This window comes from Chionomys nivalis, chromosome 3 (assembly GCF_950005125.1).
Source record: "Chionomys nivalis chromosome 3, mChiNiv1.1, whole genome shotgun sequence".
In the NCBI taxonomy this organism is placed as follows: Eukaryota; Metazoa; Chordata; class Mammalia; order Rodentia; family Cricetidae; genus Chionomys; species Chionomys nivalis.
The window spans coordinates 57876800-57904261 of NC_080088.1; the positions used below are offsets into that span (position 1 = coordinate 57876800).

The 27462-nt window shown below is 43.7% G+C and overlaps 2 protein-coding genes across 2 annotated transcripts in view; one reads left to right on the forward strand and one right to left on the reverse strand.

Moving 5' to 3' along the window:
• Positions 1-9038, reverse strand: part of Fam162a (family with sequence similarity 162 member A) — a 26598-nt gene extending 17560 nt beyond the window's left edge. Inside the window, exon 1 of the mRNA XM_057765934.1 lies at positions 8805-9038. Within this exon, the coding sequence (XP_057621917.1) occupies positions 8805-8838 (34 nt within the window). The 5' untranslated portion in view covers positions 8839-9038. The remainder of the gene's footprint in view (positions 1-8804) is intronic.
• Mix23 (mitochondrial matrix import factor 23) lies at positions 8986-27180 on the forward strand. The gene is made up of 5 exons (XM_057765936.1): positions 8986-9493; positions 19380-19505; positions 20645-20791; positions 25237-25296; positions 26946-27180. The coding sequence occupies exons 1-5, from the start codon at positions 9443-9445 to the stop codon at positions 26994-26996; spliced, it is 435 nt and encodes a 144-aa protein (XP_057621919.1). The 5' UTR covers positions 8986-9442; the 3' UTR covers positions 26997-27180.
• The last annotated feature ends 282 nt before the right edge of the window (positions 27181-27462 follow it).

Below are 27462 nucleotides of genomic sequence, written 5' to 3' on the forward strand. Positions count from 1 at the left end.
CCCGTGGAAGGGGTCATGACTTCCAGGTTGGGAACCACTGGTCTAGGCCTTTGCTGTCCTCAGATGGCTAGCACCTCAAGGAGCTTGTTTAGAAGCGTAGCCAGTTCCCACTCAGACCCTACAATGTAAATCTACACTTTGAGTGAGCTGAAAGATTACTTTTGAGATGCGCACACTCATATCCATTTCAACAGCTGCTGAGGACGGTGTGATGGACACCTGGAAACCAATGCTGCACACCATTAGGTCTGGGCAGTGTTTCTCAGGCTGAACCAGGAGTTCCACAGAGACGCGGCTGCTCACAGCCAGCTGCAGACGTTCAGGACTCCGTCACCAGCCTTTGCAGGATTCCCCAGTGGTTCTGATGTGCAACCCTGTTTCTACAGTCTTCAGTTCCTGCCTTGAGTTCCTATCCTGACTTTCCCTCAATGACTGTGATGGAGACATGTAAACCAAATTTCCTCTCCAAGTTGGTTTTGGTCAGTTGTTTTTAAACTTACATATATATTTAAATTTCATGTGAGTATTGTGTTTGCATGCATGCATTGCACCATGTGTGTGCCTGATGCTCTTGGAGGTCAGAAGAGGACATCAGATCTTCTGGAACTGGAGTTACAGAGGTTGTGAGCCACCGTGCTGGTGCTAGGAACTGAACCTGAGTCCTCAGTAAGAACAAGTGCTCTTAACTGCTGAGTTCTCGGAAGTCACCAGGCGAACTAAGACACCAGGATACAACTGCAAAACTTAATGCTTTGTCTCTGGTTGGAGCAGCAGCTCTGCCGTACCATTAGCCTCTTTACTGCTAATGCTCAATTCCTTACTCCAGACGCTGGAGTCCCGCTGGACTTTGTCTGCAAAGCACAGTCCCTAACACAGTCAGCATCTGTGACGTCTGTGGACATGGTCCTACAGCTCTATCTTTTCATGGCTCTGGGGAGGGAGGGCTTTCTTTCACACCTCTCCTCCCCAGTACCCAGCTACCCTCTGCAGGTCCCACAATGGATGACAGAAGCTTACTGCACAGCCCTGAGACAATCTGCTCAACCACCTTATTCCCTTTTTCCTTCTGTTCCAGGCCAGGAAGTTCTAAGACCTTGGCTGGAAGAAGTCGTTTCTGAGGCAACAATGTTCCTCTCCCATGTCCCATGGAAAGTTCTTTTTTAATTTATGTAAATAATGAGGCGGTTCTCAAATGAGCCCTCAGATGCCTGTTTAATCCTTTTGAAACTGGAGTACTGCTGATGCTATCACAGTTGTGACAGGAAAGGGCAAATCTGAGATGGATTTATTGTGTGTGAGTCAATTTTAAATCTCGTAAAGAAAAAGGAGATACACAGTATCCCAGGGATAGCCAAGTCCTACACATCAGTTAAGCAACAGTTTTTTTTTTTTAATTCACTGAAATTGCATGTTAAATTTCAAGTGTTCAGTAATCCTAAAGTTATAGCAATCACATCTTTCACAGACAGACGCTCTGGTCCACAAAACTCACAGGAACAGAGAGCCACTGATTTTACTTCCGCAGAAGCAAAGCTGAACTGCCCCGAAGACTCATAACAACGACACAAACAAACCTATCTATAATGTGCACTGAGCTTGGTCCTGATGCGACCCAGTGGCTTGGAAATTCACATCTGCAGCTTTTCTGACTGGGGACGGATCCTTCTGGCTTCAAGCCCTGGTCTGCATTGCTTCTGTGCGTGTCACTGCCTTCTGGAGCTGCTTGCGAGGCTGTGCCAGTGACACCGTGATTTTCTACAGGTTGTCCAAAACAAGTGACACCACCAGACCAACTCATGTGGCTCTGGGTACCGTGCTCCCTGTGCTCCCCCACAGCTGAGAATCTTCATCTGCCACCACCTCCTCCCTGAAAAAAGCTCTGCCAAACACGCAGAGCAGTTTGAGCGTAGAGAACAGTGTTTTAGGAATAGTCCTCAGTGCAGAGACCAGGGCAGGCCTGAAGAGAGAAGGGAAAATTGGACAGAGCATCTGGAGGGGAAGGCACGGGCATGGAACCCTTCTTCAGGAAGCGTGTCCACGCTGCAGCCCGAGTGGGTGACATGCAGGAAACAGGAGAGCTGTGATCACAGGGAAGAACCAGGTGATGGGAAACAGAACCAGGGACAGAACAGGCTGACACTGAGATTTTTAGGCTGGCTGAACTCCTGACTACCACTTGTAACATTAGATCATGGGAAAAAAATTCTGAGTTGAAAAAAAACCTACAAACTTATAAATAAATCTTTGGGACCTGGCCAGTTTTTTAATAAAGGCCTTAAACTGTTACTGGAATCTCATGGTCCAACTATAATAAGATGGAGCCACTCTTTCTTGTCCACCGCCCACCTGCACATCCTGCACACTCCCAACAATGGCTGCTTGAAACTCTCTAGGCCTCAACTGCTGGCTTTCATTTTATGACAGAAAACAGGCTCCGATTCCATTCGTTTTTTTTCTCACACTTCCCTGCAGACTCAGAAGAACACAAATCCCTCTTTCTGATGTGGTGACTCCTTCCATCTGGGACCCCCTGAGCGACATTGTGCCTAGCTCTCGGCACCTCTATTTCCTCCCTGTCCACTACCTTCTTCCCGCCAAACAGCCCAGGCCCATCTTAAGAACAAAATACAACAAAACCACTTTACATTATAAAAGTTTTACAGACAATTTGGAGGACACATAAAGGTGCGGTGTGGATGTGAAGGCCCTGCCTGTCATAGCTCCCAGGAAGAACCTGCTGTGTTTCTTTCCAGACTTTCTTATGCTCACAGCCGATTTTTCATAATCAGATACTCTATCTAGATTATGGCAAAAAGCTACAAATACTACTCCTGGATATCAGAAACACCTCTGATAGATGTGCAACACCCAACGTAGATAGCAACTGAATTTAATCACACCCAGTCTGTCTCAGTCCATCTGCCTATTTCGTTCTCTCTCTGAAATGGGGGACTCACTGTTGCCCAGGCTGGTCTTGAACTCTGGCTTCAAGTAAACCTTCGGCCTCAGCCTTCTGAACCTGTACCTTCCTCTATAAATATCTGTAATGGTATTTCTGATGATCTCCTAAAGACCACACAGTGGAAAGTTAAAGAGCAGAAGTAGCCCTTAAAGTTCATTATATAACCAACTGCTTCCAGGAAGGCAGAAGCAACCTCTGTGTTCAACCAGCAGACAGCAAGCATTTCTGTCTCATTCCACAGTAAAATGGAGGTCCATGATCTGGAAGAAAACAGTCACCATTTTCAACAGGTCCTATAAATATAATAGTCTTCCGTTCACAGGTTACAGGAGTAAGAGGCATGTACTGATTACCTTCACGTCACTACACACGCCACACATGGTTCTTCCCGAGCACTCCACTGAAATGCTCTAACTGACCCATCATGTTTGACATTCTCATCATTAGCCTATTTCTCCCTACCCTTCCTACCTTTGTGGCCACTGGATTCTACTTATCTTATCCTTCTTAAAGAACCCAACCCCTCCCTCCATTACCTACCACATTCTCTTCTGTGTCACTTTTCCTTTCTGTTGTTGTGCTAAGACAATGACCAAAAGCAACTTGGGAGGAAAGGGTTTATTTGGCTTATATAAGGAATGTCAGGGCAGGAACTCAGCAGGAACAGAGGAAGGACCAGAAAGCCTTGGGTTGTTCTGCCTGCTTTCCCATATGACCCAGGACCACTTGCCCAGGGTTGACACTGTGCACATTGGGCTGGGTCCTCCCACAACCAATCATTAATCAAGAAAATGTCTCGAAGACACGCCCACAGGCTAATCTAGTTTTTTTAACAAAAACTAACCAACACGGTTTCCTTTACCACCAGTCTCAAAGATCTGTTTTAGTATTATTTTTTTTTCAAGGCAGGGTTTCTCTGTAGCTTTGGAGACTTCCTGGAACTGGCTCTGGAGACCAGGCTGGCCTCAACTTACAGAGATCCACCTGTCTCTGCTGGGATTAAAGGCGTGCATCACCTCCGCCCAGCTCTGTTTTATTATTTTTATATTTATTTATGTATGTGCATGCATACACATGATGTGGTGTTGCTGCAGAGGTCAGAGGATAACAGAACAGTAATACCTATAACACAGCAATACATCCTCTCTGCCCTACTAAGAGGTCTTTGAGGGCCTTCCTGACTGTTTTCCCTTATGTTCTTCCTGTTTTGTATGTGTGTATTTATGGCGGGGTCTTATGTTGCTCACACTGGCCTTGAGCATGCAATAAACCTCCTGCCTCAGCACAGATTTTAGGACAAACAGGCATGCACACAATGACTGACTTCCACCTTTCTTATTTCTAACAAACAGCTATGCCTGCAGTCCTCCACACTGGAAACTTACAGAGCCCATCTTAAAAAAAATATTTTGGTTGGAGAAATGATTCAGTGTTAACAGCAGTGGATTCAACTCCCAACACCCCCACGGCTGATCACAATCATTTGTAACTCAAGTTCCAGAGGATTCGACGTCCTCTTCTGGCTTCTTCAGGTACCTTATGCATGTGTGCACAGACATACAATATAGCATCTAAAAGTTTATTTTTAATTCTAGATATGTGTGTGTGCATGTGAGTGCAAGTACCTGTGAACGCCAGAAGAGGGCACCAGACACCCTGGAGCTGAAGGTACATGTGCTGGAAGATGAACTTCAGTCCCCTGCAAGCGATGCCATTACTCCTAACCACTGAGTCATTATTCTAGTCTCATCAAGCTATCTTAAATAGTCCACGCCTCCTGAATCATTACTTTCTTCAGTGCACGTCTCTGTTGCCGTTTCTATCATCGCCTCACACAGAGCTTACTGTAGCACTTCACAGTTTAAAACAATGCATCCTGTACAGCTGCCTTGTTAATTTTCCAGTTTTAAAAAAAAGATTTATGCTTTGAAGTCTTTTTTTTTTTTTTTTTTTTTGTCTAAATCCATCAAGTTCAAGCTCCTTACAAGCTGACATCTTTTCTCCTACTGCCTCTAGGGTAATCTGAGCTTTTCCTTGGCACCCCCCCCCCTCCAGACCCATAACTACCCTTCTTCTTTGCTCATATCACTATAGCCTTTCGGTTTCAATGGAGCCTTCAGTTGATAATCCTATCCCATTAAACTTTCCCTTTTCTAAATTCTAAAGTCAGTAGTGTACTGGCTCTTGAGAGGAAGAAAGGGGCAGGGAATCTCTGACCTATAGTGTTTACCAGTAACTCTCAGCAAAGCAGACTTTAAGCTGCCAATGTGACATTACCACTTTTGAAGTTGGGGGGGGTGGGATGTGCCCAATACCAGCAGGACCCAGCCCAGCAACACTCACAGTCTGGTCTGTAATCTAGAGCTTAACACATGTTGTATGCCCTCTAGTGCATTATGTGAGCTGGTTTATACACTGCAATAAACTAGTCCTAGGAAGTGAGCAGTGTGTGGGACACACAGCATATGCTCAAAGAGAAACCTGCTGGCACCACCTAGAGCAATATGATAAGCCAAAATAGGAGCAGTTACAATGGATGTGATGTCATTTAGGGTTCTTAACAAGAACAAATGGAAGAACAATGAAGGAGCAAAGTGGAATGGAAATAAAATCAGAGTCATGTCCCAGCTTGGTACCTAGGTGGCCCTTAGCAAGTAAATTCCCTTCCTAAACCTTGTTTCCTCCTCCAGTAGGGGTGGTGATGCACACCAGAAATCCGAGTACTTAGGAGACTGAGGGTTCCAGGGAAGCTGGGCTGTAATGAAGTCCCGTCTGAAAAAGCAAAAAGTATAGAAGTTCCCTCATCTATTTAAATTAGGGAACTAGATGACTTCGCAAATATTTCTCCAGTGCTCTGAGATATGGGATAAACAGAGAGGAGAAGCCCATGGTCTTTTGCCCTGGTAACAGCAATGAAAATAAGGTCTCTGTAAAAGCTGACAGTCAAAGGAGCATAGGGCACTAAAGTATGACGAACATTCTGGTAAGTCCATTCATTCTTTTGACTCAGTCATCCTACTGAAAGATACAATGTCCTGGAACTGGAGCTGGATCAATGGATAAGAGAGCTTGCTTGCTATGTAAGCATGAGGACCCGAGTTCGCCTCCCCAGAGCCTATGTAAAAGGTCAGATGTGGCTACTTAGTGTAGTAACAGCAGCACTGTGAGGCACGGAGACTGAAGGATGACTGGGGTGGCTGCCTGCCTAGCTCCAGGTTCAGTGAGAGGATAAAGTAGGTAGATCAGGACACCTTACGTCCTTCTCTGTCCCTCACACAGGCACACAATGTGCAACCAAACATCTGCATACAACACACACACACACACTTAAAAAAGATACAATGTTTTAAAAGTTGTATCTATTTTATTCAACTTTCAGGAGAAGAGATGTGAAAACTCACCTTATATTTGCTCAAGCCAAGGTACTTCCCAGTGTCCTTCCAGCAAAGCAATGTGTGCTAAGAGATGCCGACAAGCACTATTTAGCCTCCAATTCTTCTGTTACTGCTCCTTAAAAGAAGCTGCACTGCTCTGGGAAATGGATGGAAGCCCCAGCCCCTTTCTCCTACTTGTGCACAATCATAACATCAGAACGTGATTTCAGATGTTCGCAAGACCTGCCATCTGTGGTGGCGTCCAAACATTGCAAGTCAGCATCCACACAATAAACAACTAAAGTCTGCAAGGCGGTGGAGCACACCTTTAATCTCAGCACTTGGGAGGCAGGATCTCTGTGAGTTCGAGGCCAGCCTGGTCTACAAGATCTGGTTCCAGGACAGGTTCCAAAGCTACAGAGAAACCCTGTCTCAAAAAACCAAACAAACAAAGACCCACAACAACAAAAACCCAACTAAAGTCCATAAACCCTCTATACTGTCTGCAAAGGGAGTCCACCCGAGATTGCCAATGGAAGTGGTTAAAGCACAGCTCTATTTTGTAATAGAGTTGGGGTTATCTAGAACTCCATTTACCTAGAAGACTACCTTATTATAGGTAACATTCTGGATAAGACAATAATGTCTGGATTCAATTTCTGAGCTACACATACTTGGTCGATGTTCTCGAAAGTTCATTTGCTTAGGCAAGCATACTCCCACTTCACAAACACACAAGCATTTCATGAGTTCCAGCTTGAATTAAGGGACCCCAATTGCACTTGGGAGTATCTCTGTGAGTTCCAGGTCAGTCCTGTCCACACAGGGAGCTCCATGCCAGCCAGGGCTGCACAGGGACTATCTCAAGAAAACAAAAAGAAGCCCCAACTGGTCGTGTGACTGTTAGACATGCACAGAACCCAGTAGGCAGCACTAACAGCAGCGAGGGCCACAGATAACAAAAATCCACTGCCTCCCTTGGGCACTCACATTTCTGACCAAGTGCTGCTGGACAAGTTTATTTAGCTCTGTGACTGACGCTCATTTATAAGGGCTGGAGGGAATGATAAGGCCTGAGGGGGCTGCTGTGGGGATCAGAGAAAGTATGTGAAAGCACTGAGGAATAACACAGGCAAAGGAAATCACCGGAAGGCGCTCACTCCACAGCAGACAGTCACAGACCACACAGAAGTAGTTGCTCACAACAGCCTTGCCATCCAATGTTTTCCCATCAGAAGTAAAATAATTTGTTGCTAAATTGTGCAAGGAATTCTGTCTTGGTTAAGGGCCCAACAGCAACGTTTCAAAATGTCAGAAATCTGTGGAGACATTTTAGATTCCCGTGATGTGTGCTACAGTCTCGGGTCTAAAAAAATACCTACTGCCAGACTTTCTTCAAGTAGTAAGTGGTTTCTGAATAACTCACAGATTGTTGATTCTTTCGCTTGCTCTGCTGAAAACTTTATAATACTTAATAAAAATGTACACAAAAGATTTAGATCCTAACGGATACAAATCAAAAACAGTAATAGAATGAGGGCTAGTGTTCTCTCGCTCTCTCTGTGTCTGTGTCTCTCTCTCTTTTAAGCAGAGTGGGTCTTAGTGTTTAGGGGTGTAAGCAAAGCTGTCCCGTTGAAACACATCTCCCAGCCGGTAGAAACTAACCTTTTCATTGGCTATTCCTCAAAAGTATGCAGCTATTCTATATTTGCCATTCTTTGCATTGCCTCATTTACAATGTATATTTGCCTTGCTCCAATAGCAAAACATGGGACTATTCTTTCTTTAAAAACTAAATATCTCTTCAGTGATTTGATGCCGTGGAGCAAAAGATCATTATATAACGTGAAAGTTCATAAAGACGAGCATAAGAGTAAGTTACCCACTGAAGGCCCTCAAGAATCAGGCTGCAAGCCCTCCGATTTCTCAACTTGATAATTCCAAGGCTCTCTAGATTCCCCCAAGGCGGGACACATTCTCTTTACCAGACTCCAAAACACCCGAACTCTCCAATGTTTTCTAAGAAAACAGGCTACAGAGCTTGCATTAGCATAACACTTTCCCCTAAGAACGTGAAGCAGCTAATCGCACTATTGTTGAAAAGTAATTTACTCCCACCCACATCTAAGAAAACAGTTGCTGGTGTTCTGTGAGATCTTCAGTCCCTCACTTAATGACAAGCAGTGGAGGAGGAAGGCTCAACTAGGATAACGGATGGGGGAAATTTCGGGTGGAAAGCAGAAATTACAGAGATAACTCTGAGCAGGTGCTCGCAGAAGGAAGGGGACCAGATCTCGGAGGTATCAAGGCACTAACTTAAGATGGGATCTGTGTGGATGAGATCCAGGGTCCCGGCTAGCCCCCACTCCCCCGGTCTGCTTAGCCGCTGCTGTTCTCCCACGGGTGCAAGAAGTAGGACACCCCCACCGGTGATGCCCCCTCCTGCCGCCCGCAGCCCCGCGTCTCACCAGCCGCCAGGCGCAGGCCGCGGAGGCTCCCCATGGCCGCCTGCTCCGCCGACGCACAGCACCCCTCGGCGGCCGCAGCGGCGCTGGCGCTCAATGTCACCGAGGGCCCGCGTGGGGAGGGTGCTGGCGGGGTGGGCGGGGCGAGCGTGACGCGGCGGGCGTGAGGGACGTGCGCGAAGGGTGGAGGACGCGGCCAGGTGCCCAGCCTGCCCGGGCCTGAAGACCGAGGAGAGAGGGTGACATGTGCCAACTGTGGAGTGCTGAGTAGAGTTTTAGGACGGTGCAAGCGAATCACACACGCGGGGGGACTCGGGGCCCAGAGCCCTGCGGTGTGCTGGCATCGGGAATGTCCCTGAGGGAAGCCTGCTTCCACTTAGCGATTTTAAAAAAAGGACTTAGTCATTCTCACCGCTTGCCCACCCTCACTGTCCCAGACGCCCCTGTTTTTCGACGCTTTCTCCGGAGTCCCGTTCCTTATTAACAAGCATCCCTATGCTTTAGGGACAGAGTGCAAAGGCTCGGAGGAAGGCGACCCGCGCTCTCCGCTCCGGGCTCCCACTAGTTGCTATCAGGCAGCACCGCGAACACCTCTGCTCCACGGTGATTGGCCAGCGGCGGGGTCCTCGCGGTCGTCCAATATGGCGGCGCCCAGTGGCGGTGTGAACTGTGAAGAGTTCGCCGAGTTCCAGGTGATGAGGTTTTCCTCACGTGGCAAGCTTGTCCAGCCTTTTGTCCCCAGATCCTGTTTCGTGCTTTGGCCTGGGAGGGAGTATGGACAAGTTGTGGGGAAAGCAGGCAGTTCCGAGCTTTTCTTTTAGGGGAACTTTGGAGGTCATGGGGGCTAGGGGTGGCCTTGGAAAGCATAGCTGCTCGGTGCAGGGAGGTGGCTGAGGTCCTCTGCCTCATTCCGGAGTGCTAAAGCCGAGCTCGGAAGCTGTGGGTAGGAATTGCAACAGTTCAGCGGTTCCCCGAACTTAGTTCCCAGCTTCTGCAGTTCCTCTCCCACTTTTGAGTTGAGCTTTTGTGGGAGAGAAAGAAGTGAAAGGCCTTGTGTACTTGATAAAATATTTGTGATAGTATCCTGTTTTGGTGAGGCAGACTATTTGAAAGCTTTGAGGGAGGGTTAATTCTCATCTTTAGTCTGTGCTAATGCCTTCTTGTTCCTGACACTTAAGGAAAAAATTGTGTCTTTTTGTACTAAAAACAACAAAGGTCCAGAACTTAATAGTTACCCAACAATTCAAGAATAATGATCTGGATGTTGATCAGTTTTCACGGAAGTTACTGGTGGCATGTTCTGATCCTAAACTAGAGTTGAATTTTAAATCACACGATTTTTAAGCTAAAGATAGTGAAGATTCATTTCACATATAATCGTTGACCTAGCTGTAATAATCTTAATACTTTGAGTAGTTTGTAGGTAGTTGTATTCTTAAAGATAACCTCATTAAATTGATCTCTTTGGCAAAAGATTTTTGGTTTTTCAAGACAGGGTTTCTCTGTAGCTTTCAAGCCTGTCCTGGAAACTAGCTCTTGTAGACCAGGCTGACCTGGAACTCACAGAGATCCACCTGCCTCTGCCTCCTGAGTGCTGGGACTAAAGGCGTGTGCCACCACCACCCAGCTTTGGCAAAAAATGTAATAAATATCGAACTTAAAAGTCAAAACCCCTGTTTACCCAGAACTGGCCTTAGCATATCTTCTAACCTCCTTGTAAATAGGTATTACTTTTTGTTCCCGCCTCTTCACAGATAGGACCAGAACATACATGAAGATGCTATAATAATGTAAAACCTTAATATAGCTTAATTTTAGATGCATTTGGTAAAATTATAAGACATGGTTGACTGGAATTCTCACAAATTATTAATCAAAGTTTGTATTCTTAAGAGCTGTTAGATCATTTTATATGTAAGTATCTATCTATGGAAAGCCCGGTGCTCAATACCAGTGGAAAGAAACTGAAGGTCATTTTTTTTTTTTGTAAATATTAGGTAGGATTTTACCCCGTAATTACAAAAGAATCTGTACTGTAAATGCCCTTGTATCCTTCATCTAAATTCTTATGTATCTGCTCTGACTGTACGTATATCTATTTAGCCACCTCCCCAATCCATTAGTCCACCTTTTAATTTGAGGAGTTTCAAAGCCAGTTGCAAAAGTCGAGTGCTTTTAACTGTGTTGCCTGTGTATCATTAACTGGATTCAGCGTTTGTTCACTATTTTGGAGGGATATATTTTGGATATGATGTAGCCCACAGGTATTTATGAGTACTTGGCATAGTTTGACGTTGACATATACTTGTAAGGCAAACGTCTGTCAACATCAAAATGGATGCTTTCACCTTCAAAGGTGTTCTGATGGGCTTTCCTAGACAACCCCTGTCCCTTCCTGTCCAGTTCCAACTATTAGTACTACTCTGCTTTTGTTTTCACGCAGCTCTGATTTTAGGCTTAAATGATTTGTAGAGAGTTTTAACTTTTTTTAAAGTCCCCCCCCCCCCGCCCCGGAACACTCCCAGAAAATACCTTATTTCCAAAGTGAGATAGAATCCAAAAAATAAAATTTAAAATTGAATGCTTCGACTTTTACTTTAACATACATTTGAAAATTCCCCAAGTACTTTTTAGTCTGCTCAAGCTGCCATAACTAAATACTACTGACTGAGTGGCTTAAACAACAGAAATGTGGTTGCCTGAACTTTTGGAAGATTGGGGTTGGGGTTAATTTCTGGTGAAGTCTCTTCCAGCCTTGCAGGTGGCAGTTTTCTCACCATGTCCTCACACCTTTAGTTTGTGTCTGTGCAGTTGGACAGGGTCCCTAATGTCGCTCTTCCTCTTCTAATAAGTACCTCAGATTAGGGTTCCTTCCCTGTTGACCTCCATTTCTGTAACTGTGTATATATGTATATATTTGACAAGGTCTCACAATGTTGTGGAGCCTGGCCCAAATAATTCTGGCTCAAGAAGTTCTGCCTCAGCCTCTCAGGTGTATGCCTGGTTGTGACCTCCACTTAACTTTCATTCCTAAAATCCCTGTCTACAAGTACTTAGGGCTTTAGCATGCATGCCAGGCTACACAATTTAGCCACTATCAGGTTACCTACCAGCTACCAAGCTTTAGGAGGTACCATGGTGGACAGGGTATGAAAAAGGAGCTTTAAGTGAGGATTAAAACATGTAGAAGACAGTGAGCTATGAATAAAATGCATAAGAGCACAAAAAGAAATATACCAAGAGGTCGCAGTTGGGTTGGGTCTTAGGTAATACCAGTTGAATTCTAGGCAGAAGTTATAGCATACATTTCCTGTACAGTCATGCATTGCTTAATAATGGGTATATATCCTGAGAAATGTGTTACAGGTAGTTTTATGTTACGCATATGTGAGCATAATTAAGCCTTATCTAGGTTTCAGTTAATCCTTGTCATGGCTTCTTGATACACTGGGACGCAGTAGACAGGAGATCTGAGAAGATGCTATAAGTAGAATAGTCTAATGAAGGAAAGTACAACTCGGTGAATGCACAGACCAGCAACAGCCACTTATTCCCATTGTCAAGTGTTGCACTCTGCACACGATGACATTTGATACACTTTGTACTGGGCGTGGTGGCTCACAACTTTAATCCTGGCAGTAAGGAGGCAGAGGCTGTGGAGTTAGTCATTTTTGCGGCTTTGGGATGTCTCCTTTCATGAGTCACCTTTGTGTCCTCGTCTGAATTTAGGATCTAGGCCATGTGTAAATTTCAGGTCACATAACAAAATTCTAAGATCTAAACATAGTGTATCAATCCTTTCTAGAACCTGATCCTCTTGTGTACCTTTAGGCAAAATCTTTGACTTGTACTTTTATCCCCAAATGCTTCTCTCTCCCAACCCCTTTTCCATGTTTGTCGTGTATTTGAACCCTCTGCCTTGTTACTTAGGCCTGACTTGTTACTGAGCACATGTTCTTGTCATTTCCATGCTTCGTCCCCACACCTGTCACTTGGAAGTACCTTCCTTTCTGTCCAGGTGAGACCCAGGTCATACATCTCTTGGACAAAATCAACTCACTATTCCTTTTCAGAATGCTTTTTTTCCATTAGGAATGTATATTCGGGTGTACATAGTTTATTTTGGTTGACTTTAAACCACCCAGCCTTTGTCCTGGATCTCCTGGAGTTGACATAAGGGCTCCGGTGCTTCTTCCACTGTAAGGAGGTGGGCCCAGAGAGACACTTATAGTCTTATACTATCTCCTTTTTTGCAATCTATGAAATTTAATAATAACTTATAATTCCCAAGACTCCTGGAACAAGTGTGTCATCAGTTCAAATATTATCATTGTATTTTTATTCCTCTTCTGTAAAAATTATTACTAAGTGATTGTGTGCGTGTGGGAGAGCACAGGGCTTGCAAGTGTGGAAGTCAGGACAGTCTGTGGAGTCGGTCCTTCCACCTTCTGTGGATTCCAGGAGTGAACTCGGTTGTCAGGTTTGTGTACCATGCACCCTCACCTGGTTGGCTCTATGCGCTTAAACTCCCTGTGGTGATAAAATAGTCTGCCTTTGTGCTGTCTACATGGAGTGTTGCTGCTAACATTTGGGTCTCCAGCTTGTTAGTATGCTGCTGTAGTTGGAGGTTTAAGATTTATTTTCATTTTGTCTGTATGGGCATTTTGCTAGCAGGTAGAGGGCATTGGGTCCCCTTAGGACTGGAATTAGAGATAAGAGACAATTGTTAGCTCCCATGTGGATGCTGGGGATTGAACCCAAGTCCTTTGGAAGAGTAGTCAGTGCTCTTAACTACCGAGCCACTTCTCCAGCCATCAGAACTGAAGGTTTTAAATTATAAACTTCAGTTTAAATAACCTCACGTGCTAGTATCCGCTGTATGAAAAGCCCCGCTCTAGATCATAGGTTGGGAATCCACCAGTACACAAGAAAGGGGGAAAATAGTCTACTTGGCAGCTCTCATTTGTACATTCTGTTGATAAGATTGCAAAAGTAGTGGGTGGGTTCAGAACCAACAAGATGGTTCAGCAGGCAAAAGTGCTTGCCAGACAAGCCTTATTACAACTGGAATTGATTCTGAGAACTTGTGTAAACATGGAGAGAACCAAATTCACAGAGCTGTCAACTACATGCTCACCGTGAAACATGTACACCCCACTCACACACACTAATACATTTTTTAAAGAGGTAGATTCATTACCCAATTAATGTGGGCAAATTATCCAATTATTGCAAACAAAAATTGTTATGTAAAAGTGTTACTAGTATGTCCATATTGTTTTATTGGGAGGATTTGTTTATCATGATTAAGTTATAGCTGGTACTCAGATGCAGAAATGGTTAAAGTTCAGCATCAAAAAAAGCTCAACAAATGTTAAGCTGCATAATCTTTTGCCTGGATTGCTGTGTCAGCCTTCCAACTGGTCTCCTTACATCTCTCCTAGTATCCAGTCCACTTTCTAGGCAGTCGTTTCAGAACACAAATCAGATCATATAACCCCACCATTCTTAGAGCATTTCACTCATTTTCTTTCCTTCTCAGAAAATATTAAGATCCTGCAACATCCCCTACAGAAGGGAGTCTTGTCTTAACGCTGTATTTTCTCATGCGTTCAGCGGTCTATTTTAAGTGGCTGGCATGGGGGCATCCTTGCAATTCTTGAGCTCTTAATGATACTAAACCTGCTATAAATTTTCATTCCAGTTTACAACCCCCGTATTGTACCAGGCAAGTATAGTGGTTATTAAAAATACCACCAGTACGGGGTTACCTAAAGGTATATTTGGTAATTTGTTAACAATACAAAAATAGCACACTATACAGTTTAAAAACAAATCTTTTAGAAATATTTATATGTGTTTTACCTGTATGTATGTCTGTGCACAACCTACATGCCTAGTACCCTCGGAGCCTAGATGAGGGAGTGAGATCCTCTGGAACTGGAGTTATGAATGGTTGTGAGCCACCGGTGTAGCTAGGGTGCTAGGTAGAACTGGGTCCTCTGGACGAGCATCCAGGTCTCCTAACCACTGAGCCGTCTCTTGCTTTTACACTCTTCCTGCCGTCTTCTCTGTGGTGTCTGGGCCTTGGAGGGAGTGGTAATGTTTCTAGGACCAAGCAGCCAGTCGTCACCTATTGTCAGGACTTCGACCAATTAGGAGTCTGTAAATCCACTGCCAAAAAGAAGCTTCTCTGACAAAGGCAGAACAGCACTAGTCTGTGGGTATACGCATAAGTATTTAGAAGGCATCTTAGCAGCTTGTCCATTTGGCAAAAACAACAGTAGTAGGTTCCACTTTAGGGCCTGGTGTGAGTTATGTGGAGCAGTCAGCTCCAGTCAGAAAGCACTTGGTTATCTCCATGTGCCTTGCCTGGCAGGTTGTTGTTATTGTAATTTATGAGGCCCACAGCTAGGTAAGATTGTCCATGACTTTTCTTCCCTAGGAACCTACATAGACCTTTTGGCACTATGAAAGCTATCCAGCAGGAAGGATGCTTCTTGCTTAGTTCCTTCTTAGTGTCTTTATGTCCCATGACCAAAGTGTATGGTGTCCTCAGCAATTGGATCTTACTGTGTAGTCTGGTGGACAACTAAGAGTAATGATAATAACCTGTGTTCTTTGGGGGGCCACTAGGGCCTTACTGCTTGTAGGAGGTATCCTACAGTTGGCATTGGGATTTTTATATAATAATGTGGCTTTTGGGAGGACCGTTATCCACCCATGCAGGGAACCCCCTTTAAATTTTTTTAAAAACAAATTATATTTTTAAATAACTTAGAAAGTAGCTTTCAATAGGAATTTTTCCCAAGTCTTAGTTTGGCATAACACTTCCCTCTAGCCTGTCTTCTCTGCCTGCCTTCCTCCTGCTCCAGCCTAAACCCCAGTCTTCTCCTGTTCTACTCTCATGTCCGTGTGTCCTGCTGTCCCACCTCCTTTCCTTCTCTCTGATGTCCCCTTTCTAGCTCTCTGACCTCTGCAGGTACCCCAGGTTAAGATTTGAAGCTAGGTTCTGCATACGAAAATGTCTGGTCTTTGTCAGAGGCATTTCTTCATCTCCCAACCAAGACAGCTTGGAGCCCCAACTTGATCCTATTTCATTCCATAAGATTTCTCTTTCCCACAGCGCTTCTCTCTCTCTCAGCAACTGCTCGAGCACAGTGTGAGTTAGTAAAAAGATGAACTCTGGGACTGTAACTGCTGTACCTTTCAAAGAAGAAAGTTGCTGAGAACTTTTCTGGCTAAGGAAAGCTATGCAAAAAGTACAGCTGAAACTCGGCCCCACTGCAAGGGAGGAAAAAAGAATTTGAAGGTGATTTCTAAAGGAGATCTGGAAAAAGCAGTCATGTTGAAGGAGGTTAGGTTGGCTTTGTCTGATCTATCCCTCCCTGCCCCCCCCCCAGATAAGATCTTGCTACATAATCCTTGCTAGTCTCCAACTCATGACTCTCCTGTCTCAGCCTCCTGAGTGCTAAGTTCACAGGCTGTGCCACCACACCCAGCTTCTTTCTTCCCTGTGACTCCCCAAGTGACTCATCATTTGTTTGAAATTTACAATTCATGGGCATTATATGGCATACTATTTAAAATGGTGGTTGCCCAGGGACTATGTTGAGATTGTCCCTTAAGAATTGTGGTTTGCAAAGAATACTATCAGCAGAAGTAGATACAGGGAAAGGAGACAAGGCAATCAACTTTGTGTTATTTGTCTGTGGTGTTTTGTTGTTATTTTATTTATTTGGGGAAGAGACTGCTTGTGCAATGGTGTTGAAGTGAGTGGAGGTCAGAGGACACCCTGTGGGAATTGGTTTCCTCCTTCTACCATGTGGGTCTGGGGGTTGAACTTAGGTCACCAGGCTTGGCAGCAGGTGCCTTTATCTTTTGGACTTTCTCATGAGTCCTTGCCTGTGATTTATTAATCCATATTATGGGTGTTGTGAACGCTGTTTTTTTTTTCTGTCTTGAGATCATGAGCCGGCTATTAAAATATTCCACAGTTTAAGGTGAACAAGTGGCAGTACGTAATTTAGACTACGTGCTCTGATTAAATGGACAAAACGATTACAATTAGCAACACTCTTGCCTCTTTCACAGACAAAGTCTTACAGAAGGTTAAGTCTGTCTTCAAGGAAACTGGGAGTAGCTTAGTGATGGAGCACTTGCCTGGCATGCACGAGGATTTGAGTTTGATTCCCAGGACTGGGGTGGTGTGGATTCTTCAAGGCATTTTTAGTAACAAGGCAAAATGTTTACAATATGTCATTTTTAAAAGTTGCATAGTGGGGGCTGGAAAGATGGCTCAGTGATTAAGAATACTGGCTGTTCTTCCAGAGGACCTGGGTTCAATTCCGGCACCCACATAGCAGTTCACAGCTGTCTGTAACTCAAGTTGCAGGGGATCCAACACTCTCACACAGACATGCATGCAGGCAAAAGACCAATGCATATAAAATAAAAATAAATCATTTAAAAAATGTTACAATGTATCTCGATTTCATAAAATATTCATGAGTGTATAAATAGTAAATCTGTTAATATATTACTAATTTAATTGGGTAATTAAATTTTTTTCAAGTTTATCTAAAAGGAAGGTATATGTGAGGGGATGCAATGAAGAATCACTGAAATGGACATGCTGGTAAGGTTAAGAAGGTTTTTGGTTTGTTTGTTTTTTAAGATTTATCATGTATACAGTGTTGCCTGCAGAAGAGGATACCAGATCTCATTACAAAGGGTTGTGGGCCACCATGTGGTTGCTGGAAATTGAACTCAGCCAGTGCTCTTAACCTCTGAATCATCTCTCCAGCCCAAGAAGAAGGTTCTTATTGTGAATAAAAGGGAGAAAAAGAAAGAAAAAGAATTAAGACTGCTTATGGCTAGGGAAATGGGGGAGGACAGAGAGTGACAGAGACAGAATGAGAGAGCATAACAAGAGCTAGGGAATGCGGCAGGGTTAGGGTGGGGAGATGAGGGTTGGAGGTGTGGGGTGCTGAAGGATGAGTCGCTGGGAGGAAGGAAGGACCAGAAGGCTAGTGTGGACTTGGAAATGTGTAACAAGCACCTTTAGTGGGGGACTGAGGGAGCCTGGAGGCTGATGGGCTGACTCTGCTTTGTCACCATGTCCTTTCTGCCAAAGACTAGGGAAATGACTCCTTTGGCAGATGGGAACCAGTTTCACAAGTTCCTAAGGAATGCTGGCTTTTTAACCATAACCGCTGTAAATCCTTCTGTAGTCCATCTTGAGCTCATTTCTAGATATATGGACATCCTGAGACTTGACAGATGGTAACACTAATGATAAGGAATGTTTTTAATACATAGGAGGAGAAAAAAATGAAAGTGTTCAATTCGACAAAGGAAAGAAAGAGGGTTTATGTTGAGGGAAATGGTCTGGTGAAGTTTCCTCTAATACATGTCAATGTTAAATGCTAATTTTGAAGTTTCCACAAATAGTGTGTTTGTAATTTAATATAATTGTTTTCTCAGCAGGTTTTCAGTGGGAGTGGTGTTTTTTGGTGGTGGGGTGTATATAAAAAAGAGAAGTGTAGCCCGGCAGTGGTGGCACACGCCTTTAATTCCAGCACTCGGGAGGTAGAGGCAGGTGAATCTGAGTTTGAGGCCAGCCTGGGCTACAGAGCTAGTTCTAACTTATCCAGGGCTACACAGAAAACCCCGTCCCAGGAAAGAGCAAGAGAGAAAGAGAAGTGTCTACTGTTAGAAACTCAGTCCCGTGTTTCTGTTAACTGAGGACAGCGCAGTTCTCTGGTGAGGACTGTAGCACTGCCTGCAGTGTGGGTCAGGTCTTGCTGTGCAGGGTACCCAGAGCTCTTTTTCTTTTCTCTTTTGGGAGCAGTAGGTTCCTGGGGATGGAACTTAGGGCCTTGCAGGAGGTAGGCAAGTGCTCTGTTACTGGGCAACATCCCCAGCCTCTCGGAGATCGTAACTTTTGGTATTATTGTCCTTTGCATTGGGTTTGTGTAAGTTGGAGACCATTTGAAGGGAAGTAGAGTCTTGAGAAATGTTACCCAGGGTTATTAAAGAACAGCTAAAACTAATTCCTACTTGTTCAATGAATTAAAGAAGCCAAAGTATGTTTTTTTCTCTAGTAGCAAAGTTGTTCCATTTTTATCACAAAATATTTACAGTCATAGAAAGTCAAAGAGCTGGAAGGTAAAGCTGGCGTGTGCTGCTTCGTGTCTGTGAGCTGACTGGTTCTGTCCGTGCGGAACTGGAGTGGTAGCATCGCTGGTTGTGGGGAGTGTGCGGTGTCCAGGTTGGGGACCCTCTTTGGCTGTGTTGGAGCTGGAAGACACAGTTTGCTGGGTATCATTCCATACGTGGGATTTCACTGTTGAGCCACAGAGCTAAGCTCAGAGTCCTCTGTGAGAATCACTATTACATATCCTACTCATTATCCTTGTGGTAAAGATATTTTGATTATACTGTTTAGCTTGTTTTCCTCTTACATAAAATAGTCGAAAATATCTAAGATTTCTTTTTTCGTTTTGCTTAAGTATTTGATTTTAAACACTTAACATGTCATTGAAATTATATTCTTTTTATTTTAAATATATATAGGAATTACTCAAGGTGATGAGGACAATTGATGACAGAATAGTACATGAATTAAACACTACGGTGCCAACAGCTTCCTTTGCAGGGAAGATTGATGCCAGCCAAACCTGTAAACAGCTTTATGAGTCTGTAAGTTTATCTCCTGAGTCTCTCCTTTGTGTTTCTTCCGTACCTTTCTTTGCAGACAAAATAAGAAACAAATTGACTTGTACATACGCTGTGAAAAGCACATGCCATCATTATATTTCTTTGCGTACACTTGAAAGTGGAAGTATACTAGTTTTAATGTGGTTTCTACAGCTCCAGACAGTGTGTGGCGTATGCACAAATCTGTGAAGAAATGGTTGTAAAGAATGGGAGCAGAATTGTTTGGCCTATGCATGCATGCATGGCCTTTTGCTTAAACAGACAGTATGCTTTTGTGGACAAACTTATTTATTTAATTAAATTTAGAACACTACCTACTAGCATCTAGGTTATGTTTTTTTATTTGTTTGTTTTTTATTAAAGTATGCCATTCTGTTGAGCAATCAAGTAAACACTCTGGTTTTAGAAAATTGGATGGTGTGGTATTTAGTCATTGCAAGTGGGGGTGGGTCCAAGTCCTAGCATCCCTTGAATGTTTGATGGTCCACTTATGTCTTGGTATATCTGAATGTGGTCAATTTTTGATGCTTTCCTTGAACCACAATCTTTACACCTTGCTACCCAAGACAGATGGAGAAAGGCTGTTCTTGAATGTGTTACTCTAAGAAGGGAATGAAATCATTCTGTCAGCTGTCCTTACAATCAACACACAAAACCGATGCAACCACTAATCTGTGCCTTGGGTTTTCTTTATCAGTACTTACTTGAGATTTTTGAGAAGACCTCTGATGGCAAAGTTAAGTAACATTCTTCGTATTATTCTCCACATCACTTACTGCTTAACATCTTCCCCCTGTTAGCAACACACACGAGACTGAAAACAGCCAGAAAAGACAAAAAGAAGGAAGACTAGCAGAAGAGGCGGGGAGGGTGGATATAGGGTACAGGAGCACGTACAGGGAGTGGTGAGGCGAGCAAGGAGGTTTTCCCTCTGAATCTGCTTTGAGGTAATTTAGCCAGTCCAACATGATCTCTTCAAGAGATTCAATTTAAAAAAAGGAAAAAAAAAACAAACAACTTAAACTATTAATTTTCTGAAGGCTCAAATTGGTTTTCCTAACACTAAAATGTTACAAGCTAATGTGATTTCTTTCCCTCTTTTCATTCCTTTGTTCTTCTAGTTGATGGCAGCTCATGTCAGTAGGGACAGAGTTATAAAGAACTGTATAGCCCAAACCTCAGAAGTAGTAAAAAGTCTCCGAGAAGAAAGAGAGAAGAACCTGGATGACTTAACGTTATTAAAGCAGCTTAGAAAAGAACAGACAAAGGTAAGTTGGGCAGACTTTACATGTCTAGGGCAGAGGTTTCCCGAATACAGTCTTCAAAATAGAGTTTTAATGCAAAATTTCAAGGAAGTTATGGTTATTACTTTAAAAAATGATGAGGTCAGGGTTGGGAGGATGGATCAGTAGATAAATTCTTTGCTTTGCAAATATGACAACTGTATTTGGATCTTGAGAACCCTTGTAAAAAATTGGGTGGTGTGGGCCTGGAAAGATGGCGTAGTGGTTAAGAACACTGACTGCTCTTCCAGAGGACTTAAGATTTGGTTGCTAGCACCCACACAGGCTTATAACTGTAATTCCAGTCCTAGAAGATCTCATCTCCCTTGATGGTGTCTGCAGGCACCCGGCATGTACATGGTATACAAACAGGCAAGCACAGTACCCATATACATCAAATAAATTAAAACACCACCAACAGCAAAAAACCTGAGTGGCATGTCAGCCCCCTGTAATCACAGCCCTCCAGAGGCAGACAGGAGGTCCCTGGACAAGCTGGCTAGCTAGAATTCACTAGAACCAGGTTCAGTCTGAAAAGACACACAAAGTCACTGTTGTCTAGAAAAGACACACAACAAACTTGAAGCCTCCACTTGCAAGTGTACACTTGTGCTCACACACACCTGTACTACACACACAAACACAAATAAACAATTTTAAATGTCAAGTGCTCACTCAGGGATATATGAAAGGAAGCTTTTTTCCTCATATAATACATTTAATGAGGCGAAATGTTGCTCTGTAGCCCTTGTTTGTGGCTTACCAAGAAAAAAGTTGTGCTTTGGGGTTCGGGGGGGTTGGTTCCAGGACTCATCCTCTGCCCGCCAGGGAGATCAAAGTTCACAGATTCTCAAGTCCCATATGTAAAGTAGTATAGTATTTGCATTTAACTTTTTTTGCAGGTATGTTTGTGTAAGGATATCAGACCTTGGAGTTACAGATAGTTGTGGACTGCCATGTGGGTGCTAGGAATTGAACTCAGCTCACCCAGGTCCTCTGGAAGAGCAGCCAGTGTTCTTAACCCCTGAGCCATCTCTCCAGCACTTGCTGTTTCTTAATAATAGGAATTTTTCTTACATGACCACCATATAATTATCAGTATAGTTGTCTACTTAAGATAGATAGCACACTGCCAGCGGTGGTGGCGTCAGCACTCAGGAGGCAGAGACAGGTGGATCTCTGTGAGTTCGAGGCCAGCCTGGTCTACAAGAGCTAGTTCCAGGCCAGGCTCCAAAGCTACTGAAAAACCCTGTCTTGAAAAACCAAAAAAAAAAAAAAAAAAGATATCACAGTCTGCAACTTATAGTTCTTGTGTGTCAGAGGAGACTGAAAAGGCAGAGTGGAACATGCTCTATCTGTCTAATCTATCTGCCTATTTCTCTATCATCTATCTATCTAAAGTAATTGTGGAATTTGGTTGGTATCTGTTTAGCAGAGATAGCCAGATGCACCGGGCACACAGCGCGTAGGCCAGGCTGCTGTGCTTTCTCAGTGTTTGCCTGGAGGCAGCCCCAACTCTGTTCGTGTCTCTCTTCATCCTTGAGTACTGCTTAGGTCTCTGTTCCATGCTTGCTTTTTCATCAGGCAGTGATTGGAGTCTCCAGATGGTATATTTGTTAGAATAGTCCTTGTCCCACCCCTTCATATTCAGGATTATTTGTATGTTATTTTATAAAATTGGTCAGGGAATAAATAGCTTTAAGCTTGCTTGCTTTTTTTGTTTGTTTGTTTTTTTGGTTGGTTGGTTTTTGTTGTTGTTATTTGTTTTTCAAGACAAGGTTTCTCTTTGTAGCTTTGGAGCCTGTCCTGGAACTCTCTGTAGACCAGGCTAGGTCTGGTCTAGAGACTCACAGAGATCCATCTCCCTCTGCCTCCCAAGTACTGGGGTTAAAAGTGTGCGCCACCACAGCCTGGCGATCTGTTTCTTGAGAGTGTGGCTGCAAACCTGTCCTCCACTCTCAGGAAAGGTCATCCTTTCCAACTAACCCATCATCTTAACTAGTGAAGGAGGAAGGGGACACAGGCTGAGCCGTCCACATAGTCATGTGGTGTGAACATGCAGCCACCGTACTACTCTTACCTCCTGGATTTTGTTGAAGATGTTGACTGGGGATGTGGGGCAGGACTGCTAAGACATATGCTGAAAGGTCAGAGTCGCACTCCCGTTGCTAGTGAAGTACAAGGTCCAGCGAAGCCCTGGTGTTCAGGAGCGACTGTGTCTATTTGCTCAGCTCTCACAGCTGCCCCTTTGCCCTTAGTGCCCGGAAGGCATGGCCACAGGGACTACAGGGAGGGGCATTGGAAGCTATCAGTGAGTAAATGTAAGCTTTGCTTCCCGCTGTAAGGCCACTGTGAATATGCTGCAAGGGAAAGGGAGTGGCAGCTGTTTACCTTCCTCAGGTGTTGTGAACTCTGCCGGAGAGAGTCCTTCAGACGGTTCAGCTCTTCCTCATTCACTGAGGATGCAGGGACGTTAACTGGCATCCCTAAAGTCACAAACTAGTGAGTGGTTAGGAATTTTAGTAACCTTTAATTATTAAACATATAGTCTGTAAGACTTATTCTTCACAAACCTTTTACAACCTATTCCAGCCTTTATAGGTTAGGGTCCGTGTTTTGTTTTTATATTTTCCGTTTAGGAAAATTCCAATCACTTTATCTTTTATTATATAAATCCTTATCTAAAACATTCTCATCCTCATCCTACCCTCCCCTTTTCAACTATGATCTAGTTTATTCTGGAGCTACAGATGAGTGACTGTGGGGAACTCGGAGCTCGGTCACCCCATGTTTCATGTTCCAATGTGGAAGCCGTTTCATGGAGTTTTATAGTAATAGAATGAAAAAGTTCATTTTAACTTTTCTTACTAAAAGTTATCTCATATTTACTACCTCCTTAACATTTTTCTCACCTACTTACTGTTTCTTCTTTAAATAAGAGCTGAATCCAAATTTTATATATGGCATAATGTAGCAAATTAAGATCTGTACTCTGTTGTATCTATTGTAAAATCTGTATTCTATTGATATCAAACTTCTTAATTTCTTGGATATTATACCACCCACCTCCAGGGGCGGGGTCCTCACACAGAACTTGAGAATTAGAGAAGTCTTGCATCTCAACAAACACCTCCAGAGATGCCCATGACCTTCAGCAGCCAGCACTCTTAGCTGAGAAGCTTGCTCACACGCTAACCTTGTAACTGCAGTGTTGGGTACAGAAGATGTTTCTTGTCCTTGTTCTAGCAGTGGACACCTGGGAGGCTGGGTTTCTGTGGGTGCATCCTCACTTCTCCATCATCCTGTATGTAATACCATCATTTGGGGTACTCCATGTATCCATCATCCTGTATGTAACACCGTCATTTGGGGTACTCCATGTATCCATCATCCTGTATGTAGCACTGTCAGATTGGGTACTCCACATATCCATCATCCTGTATGTAACATCGTCATTTGGGGTACTCCATGTATCCGTCATCCTGTATGTAACACCGTCATTTGGGGTACTCCATGTATCCGTATTCCTGTATGTAACACCGTCATTTGGGGTACTCCATGTATCCATCATCCTGCATATAGCACTGTCAGATTGGGTGCTCCACATATCTAGCAGGAATTATCCGGGAAAGCCCTTTTGAGGCAGTCAACTGGGGTTCCCCATTAGGAGTCCCAGACAGTGCAGAATGTCCGCAGGGACACTTCCAAGTGGAATAATATATTGTAACAGGTGGAGATAACCTCACCAGATCGGCCCTCACAGCCCAGCAGGGGCTGACTGAGGAAGTGGCGGCAGTCAGCTGGAGTTTCCAGGGAGCTTTCTCTACATGACTAAGCTCTGCACAGCTGAATTTTGTGGTTCCTCCTTCCCACTGGAAGCTCATTTCTGTCCTGAGATAAGCAATGGTGACATCTATTAGAAATGGTTTTATTTCCGGTTCTTTTCAGGGAAATTTTCTGCTCTTGGGCTGGTTTGCTGTTCTTTCCTTCTCTGTCACAGTTAGTCAGGCCAGCCCATCCCTAGACAAGGGACGGATGGATACCTTGAGATAGACTTGCTGAATTCTGGAGAGCCAGTGTCTCAGAGAGCTCAGGCAGAAAGGACAGTTTACTAATGCAATGTGTATTACTTGTGCATTTTAAAATTTGCTTTATCTTTATTTTGTATGTGGTATGTGTGAGTGTGTGTAGGTATGGCCTCCTGTGCTGGTGTGTGTGTGTGAGCCAGAGGTTGATGTGAGGATGTATTCCTCAATTACTTCTCCACCTTAGTTTTTTGAGGCAGGGTCTCCCACTGTTCTGGAAGCTTGCAGTTTTAGCTAGATTGGCTGGTCAGCAAGTTCCCAGGGTCTGCTTGCCTTCGCCCCGACTGGGGTGCTAGGTTTAACTCTTTACTCAGAATTTCTGTTTTTCTTTTTCCTCTCTTGCAGTTGAAATGGATGCAGTCAGAACTAAATGTTGAAGAAGTGGTAAATGACAGGAGCTGGAAGGTAGGAAATAATGTTGGTTCTTGCAGAGAAACTGAGCGAGCAAGAGGCAGCCAGGGGAGGAACAAAAAGTGCAGGAAACTGAGAACAGATCAGCAATGCTAACTTCTGTGTGGAGGCACAGCTGCTTTACAAGCAGCCAGAGGGTTTTGTGATTCTGTGCATCTCCTAACACTAATTATGGGCATATAGAATATTCAGAGTTTTTATTGTAGTTAACTGAGAACTGTCAAAGAAAGTATTTGTTATAATTAGCCTTTTATGCAGTTACTTTTTACAAAACCAAAGTTGCTAACATTATTTTGCATTTGTGTCCGTTAATATTCATTGAGTCTCATTAAATGCAATTACACAGGGAAAATTAAGTGGAAAGGAACCACTTAGATAAGTAAATTCCGGAGAAGGGAGAACAGCCGAGCTGAGCTTCTCCACACCCCACACTCTGGCCGAGCTGGGCTTCTCCACACTCTAACCAGATCTCTCTGGACTTGGAGATCAGCTGCTAGGCACTGACTAACTTCTAGTATTTAGTAACTGTTTGTCTCTTCAGGAGTTTTTGTTTAAGAATTTTCACACACACACACAGAGATTAATTATTAAGCAGAGGTGATGTTTTGGTATATAACCTTCCAGCTCAGACTTGTTAACTGTTTCTAAAAGTCATAAATGAAGTCATCTTCTACCTGTTAGTAGCCAGCATATTTCCTGTGTCATTAAATAATTACATCTATCTTTAAAAAAAAAAGACTCACAACATGTGAAGGCATGAATAAATCACAGACTATAAATTGACGGCTTTATGGCATTTCTTAATCTTCCTTGCCAAAGTGTAGCCTATACTTGCCCTTGCGTCTGCATAAGGGCTATGCTGCTTCAAAGATTTTTGCAGTATTTGTCTATGCACACATTCTCTGTGAAGTCATAAGTTATTCTGGGGCTCTGGTGGGGTCTCTGGTGGGAGAGGGGTATGGTGACTGTCTGGCTGTAAAGAGCCGGTCCAGAGGGTTTGGTACATGGTACATGTAACGTGTGGTAGGTGGTAGGCGTGAAACCGCTTGGATGTGCTGTCACGGGTGCCCCTCAACATGATGGGATTACAATCCCACTAAACCTGAGTGTTCGCAGGACACTGAACAGCGGACGACACTTGGGCATGAAGAGACAATATTCTTCTGTGTATTATTAGCCCACAGAAAAATCAAAATGTAGCCAGGCTAAAGCAGGACTGTGAGTTTGAATCCAGGCCAAGATACATAGTAAGTTCAAGACCAATATGAACTACAAAGCAAGACCTCTTACTCTTTTTAGCCCTGTTACTCCTGTGCACGGCTCTGCCAAGATTTTTATGTAGCATTGCCCCATTTAGTCAGAGGGCATTCTCTAACACTTAGGAAGTGTTGTTTCAGATTTTAGGAAGCAAGGTGGCCCAAACAAGAAATACATAAATTCACATAATTCCGCAGAAGGCATATCCAGCTGGCTAGTGGGTGTTGAAATTATCTAGTGAATGTTACCAGGGTGTACATCACGCTTAATTTGGTGTGCTAAAGAAATTTTGTGTTTCTGGGCCTGTTGACCTAGACCAGATGCTAGCATCCTCCTAACTTGTTGACAGGATAACTCGGATTTCTGTTTCTGTTTGAACATCTTAGGTGTTTAATGAACGCTGCCGAATTCACTTCAAGCCTCCAAAGAATGAGTAGAGAGAGGTTTTTTTTAAAAAAAGACCTGGTCATCTCATCAACTAAGCATGACAGACGTCATCAGGGCGGGCTCCCGGGGATGGTCTCCGAGCCAGCAGGCCAATTCTCATAATTATAATAATCAATTACTATTTTATACTGATTCTGTACAAATGTTTTGTAACTATTAAAATAATTTTCTGACTCCGTGTACATACTTATTTGGTGGCTTTGCAAGTTGAGACAGTAAGTTCTCCATGTCATTTTGTCTGCTTGAGTTTTACAAATTTATTGGTATGGATGTGAACCTATTTGGTCATAGATGGAGTTTCTTTTTTATTTGTCGTTGTGGGTTTATTTTAAAGGGGCAGAATCAAGCTGGAGAGGTGGTCAGTGGTTAAGAGCACTGGCTGTTCTTTCAGAGACAGTTTCTATCCCAGCACCCTCAACGTACTCAGAACTGTCTATAACAGTCCCAGGGGAGCTG

Excerpts from the sequence above, each read along its gene's own strand:
- Mix23 (XM_057765936.1), top strand. The coding sequence starts at position 9,443 with ATGGCGGCGCCCAGTGGCGGTGTGAACTGTGAAGAGTTCGCCGAGTTC. Across the intron at positions 20,792-25,236 it reads TTAGAAAAGAACAGACAAAG|TTGAAATGGATGCAGTCAGA; the intron begins GTAAGTTGGGCA and ends CCTCTCTTGCAG. Across the intron at positions 25,297-26,945 it reads TAAATGACAGGAGCTGGAAG|GTGTTTAATGAACGCTGCCG; the intron begins GTAGGAAATAAT and ends TGAACATCTTAG.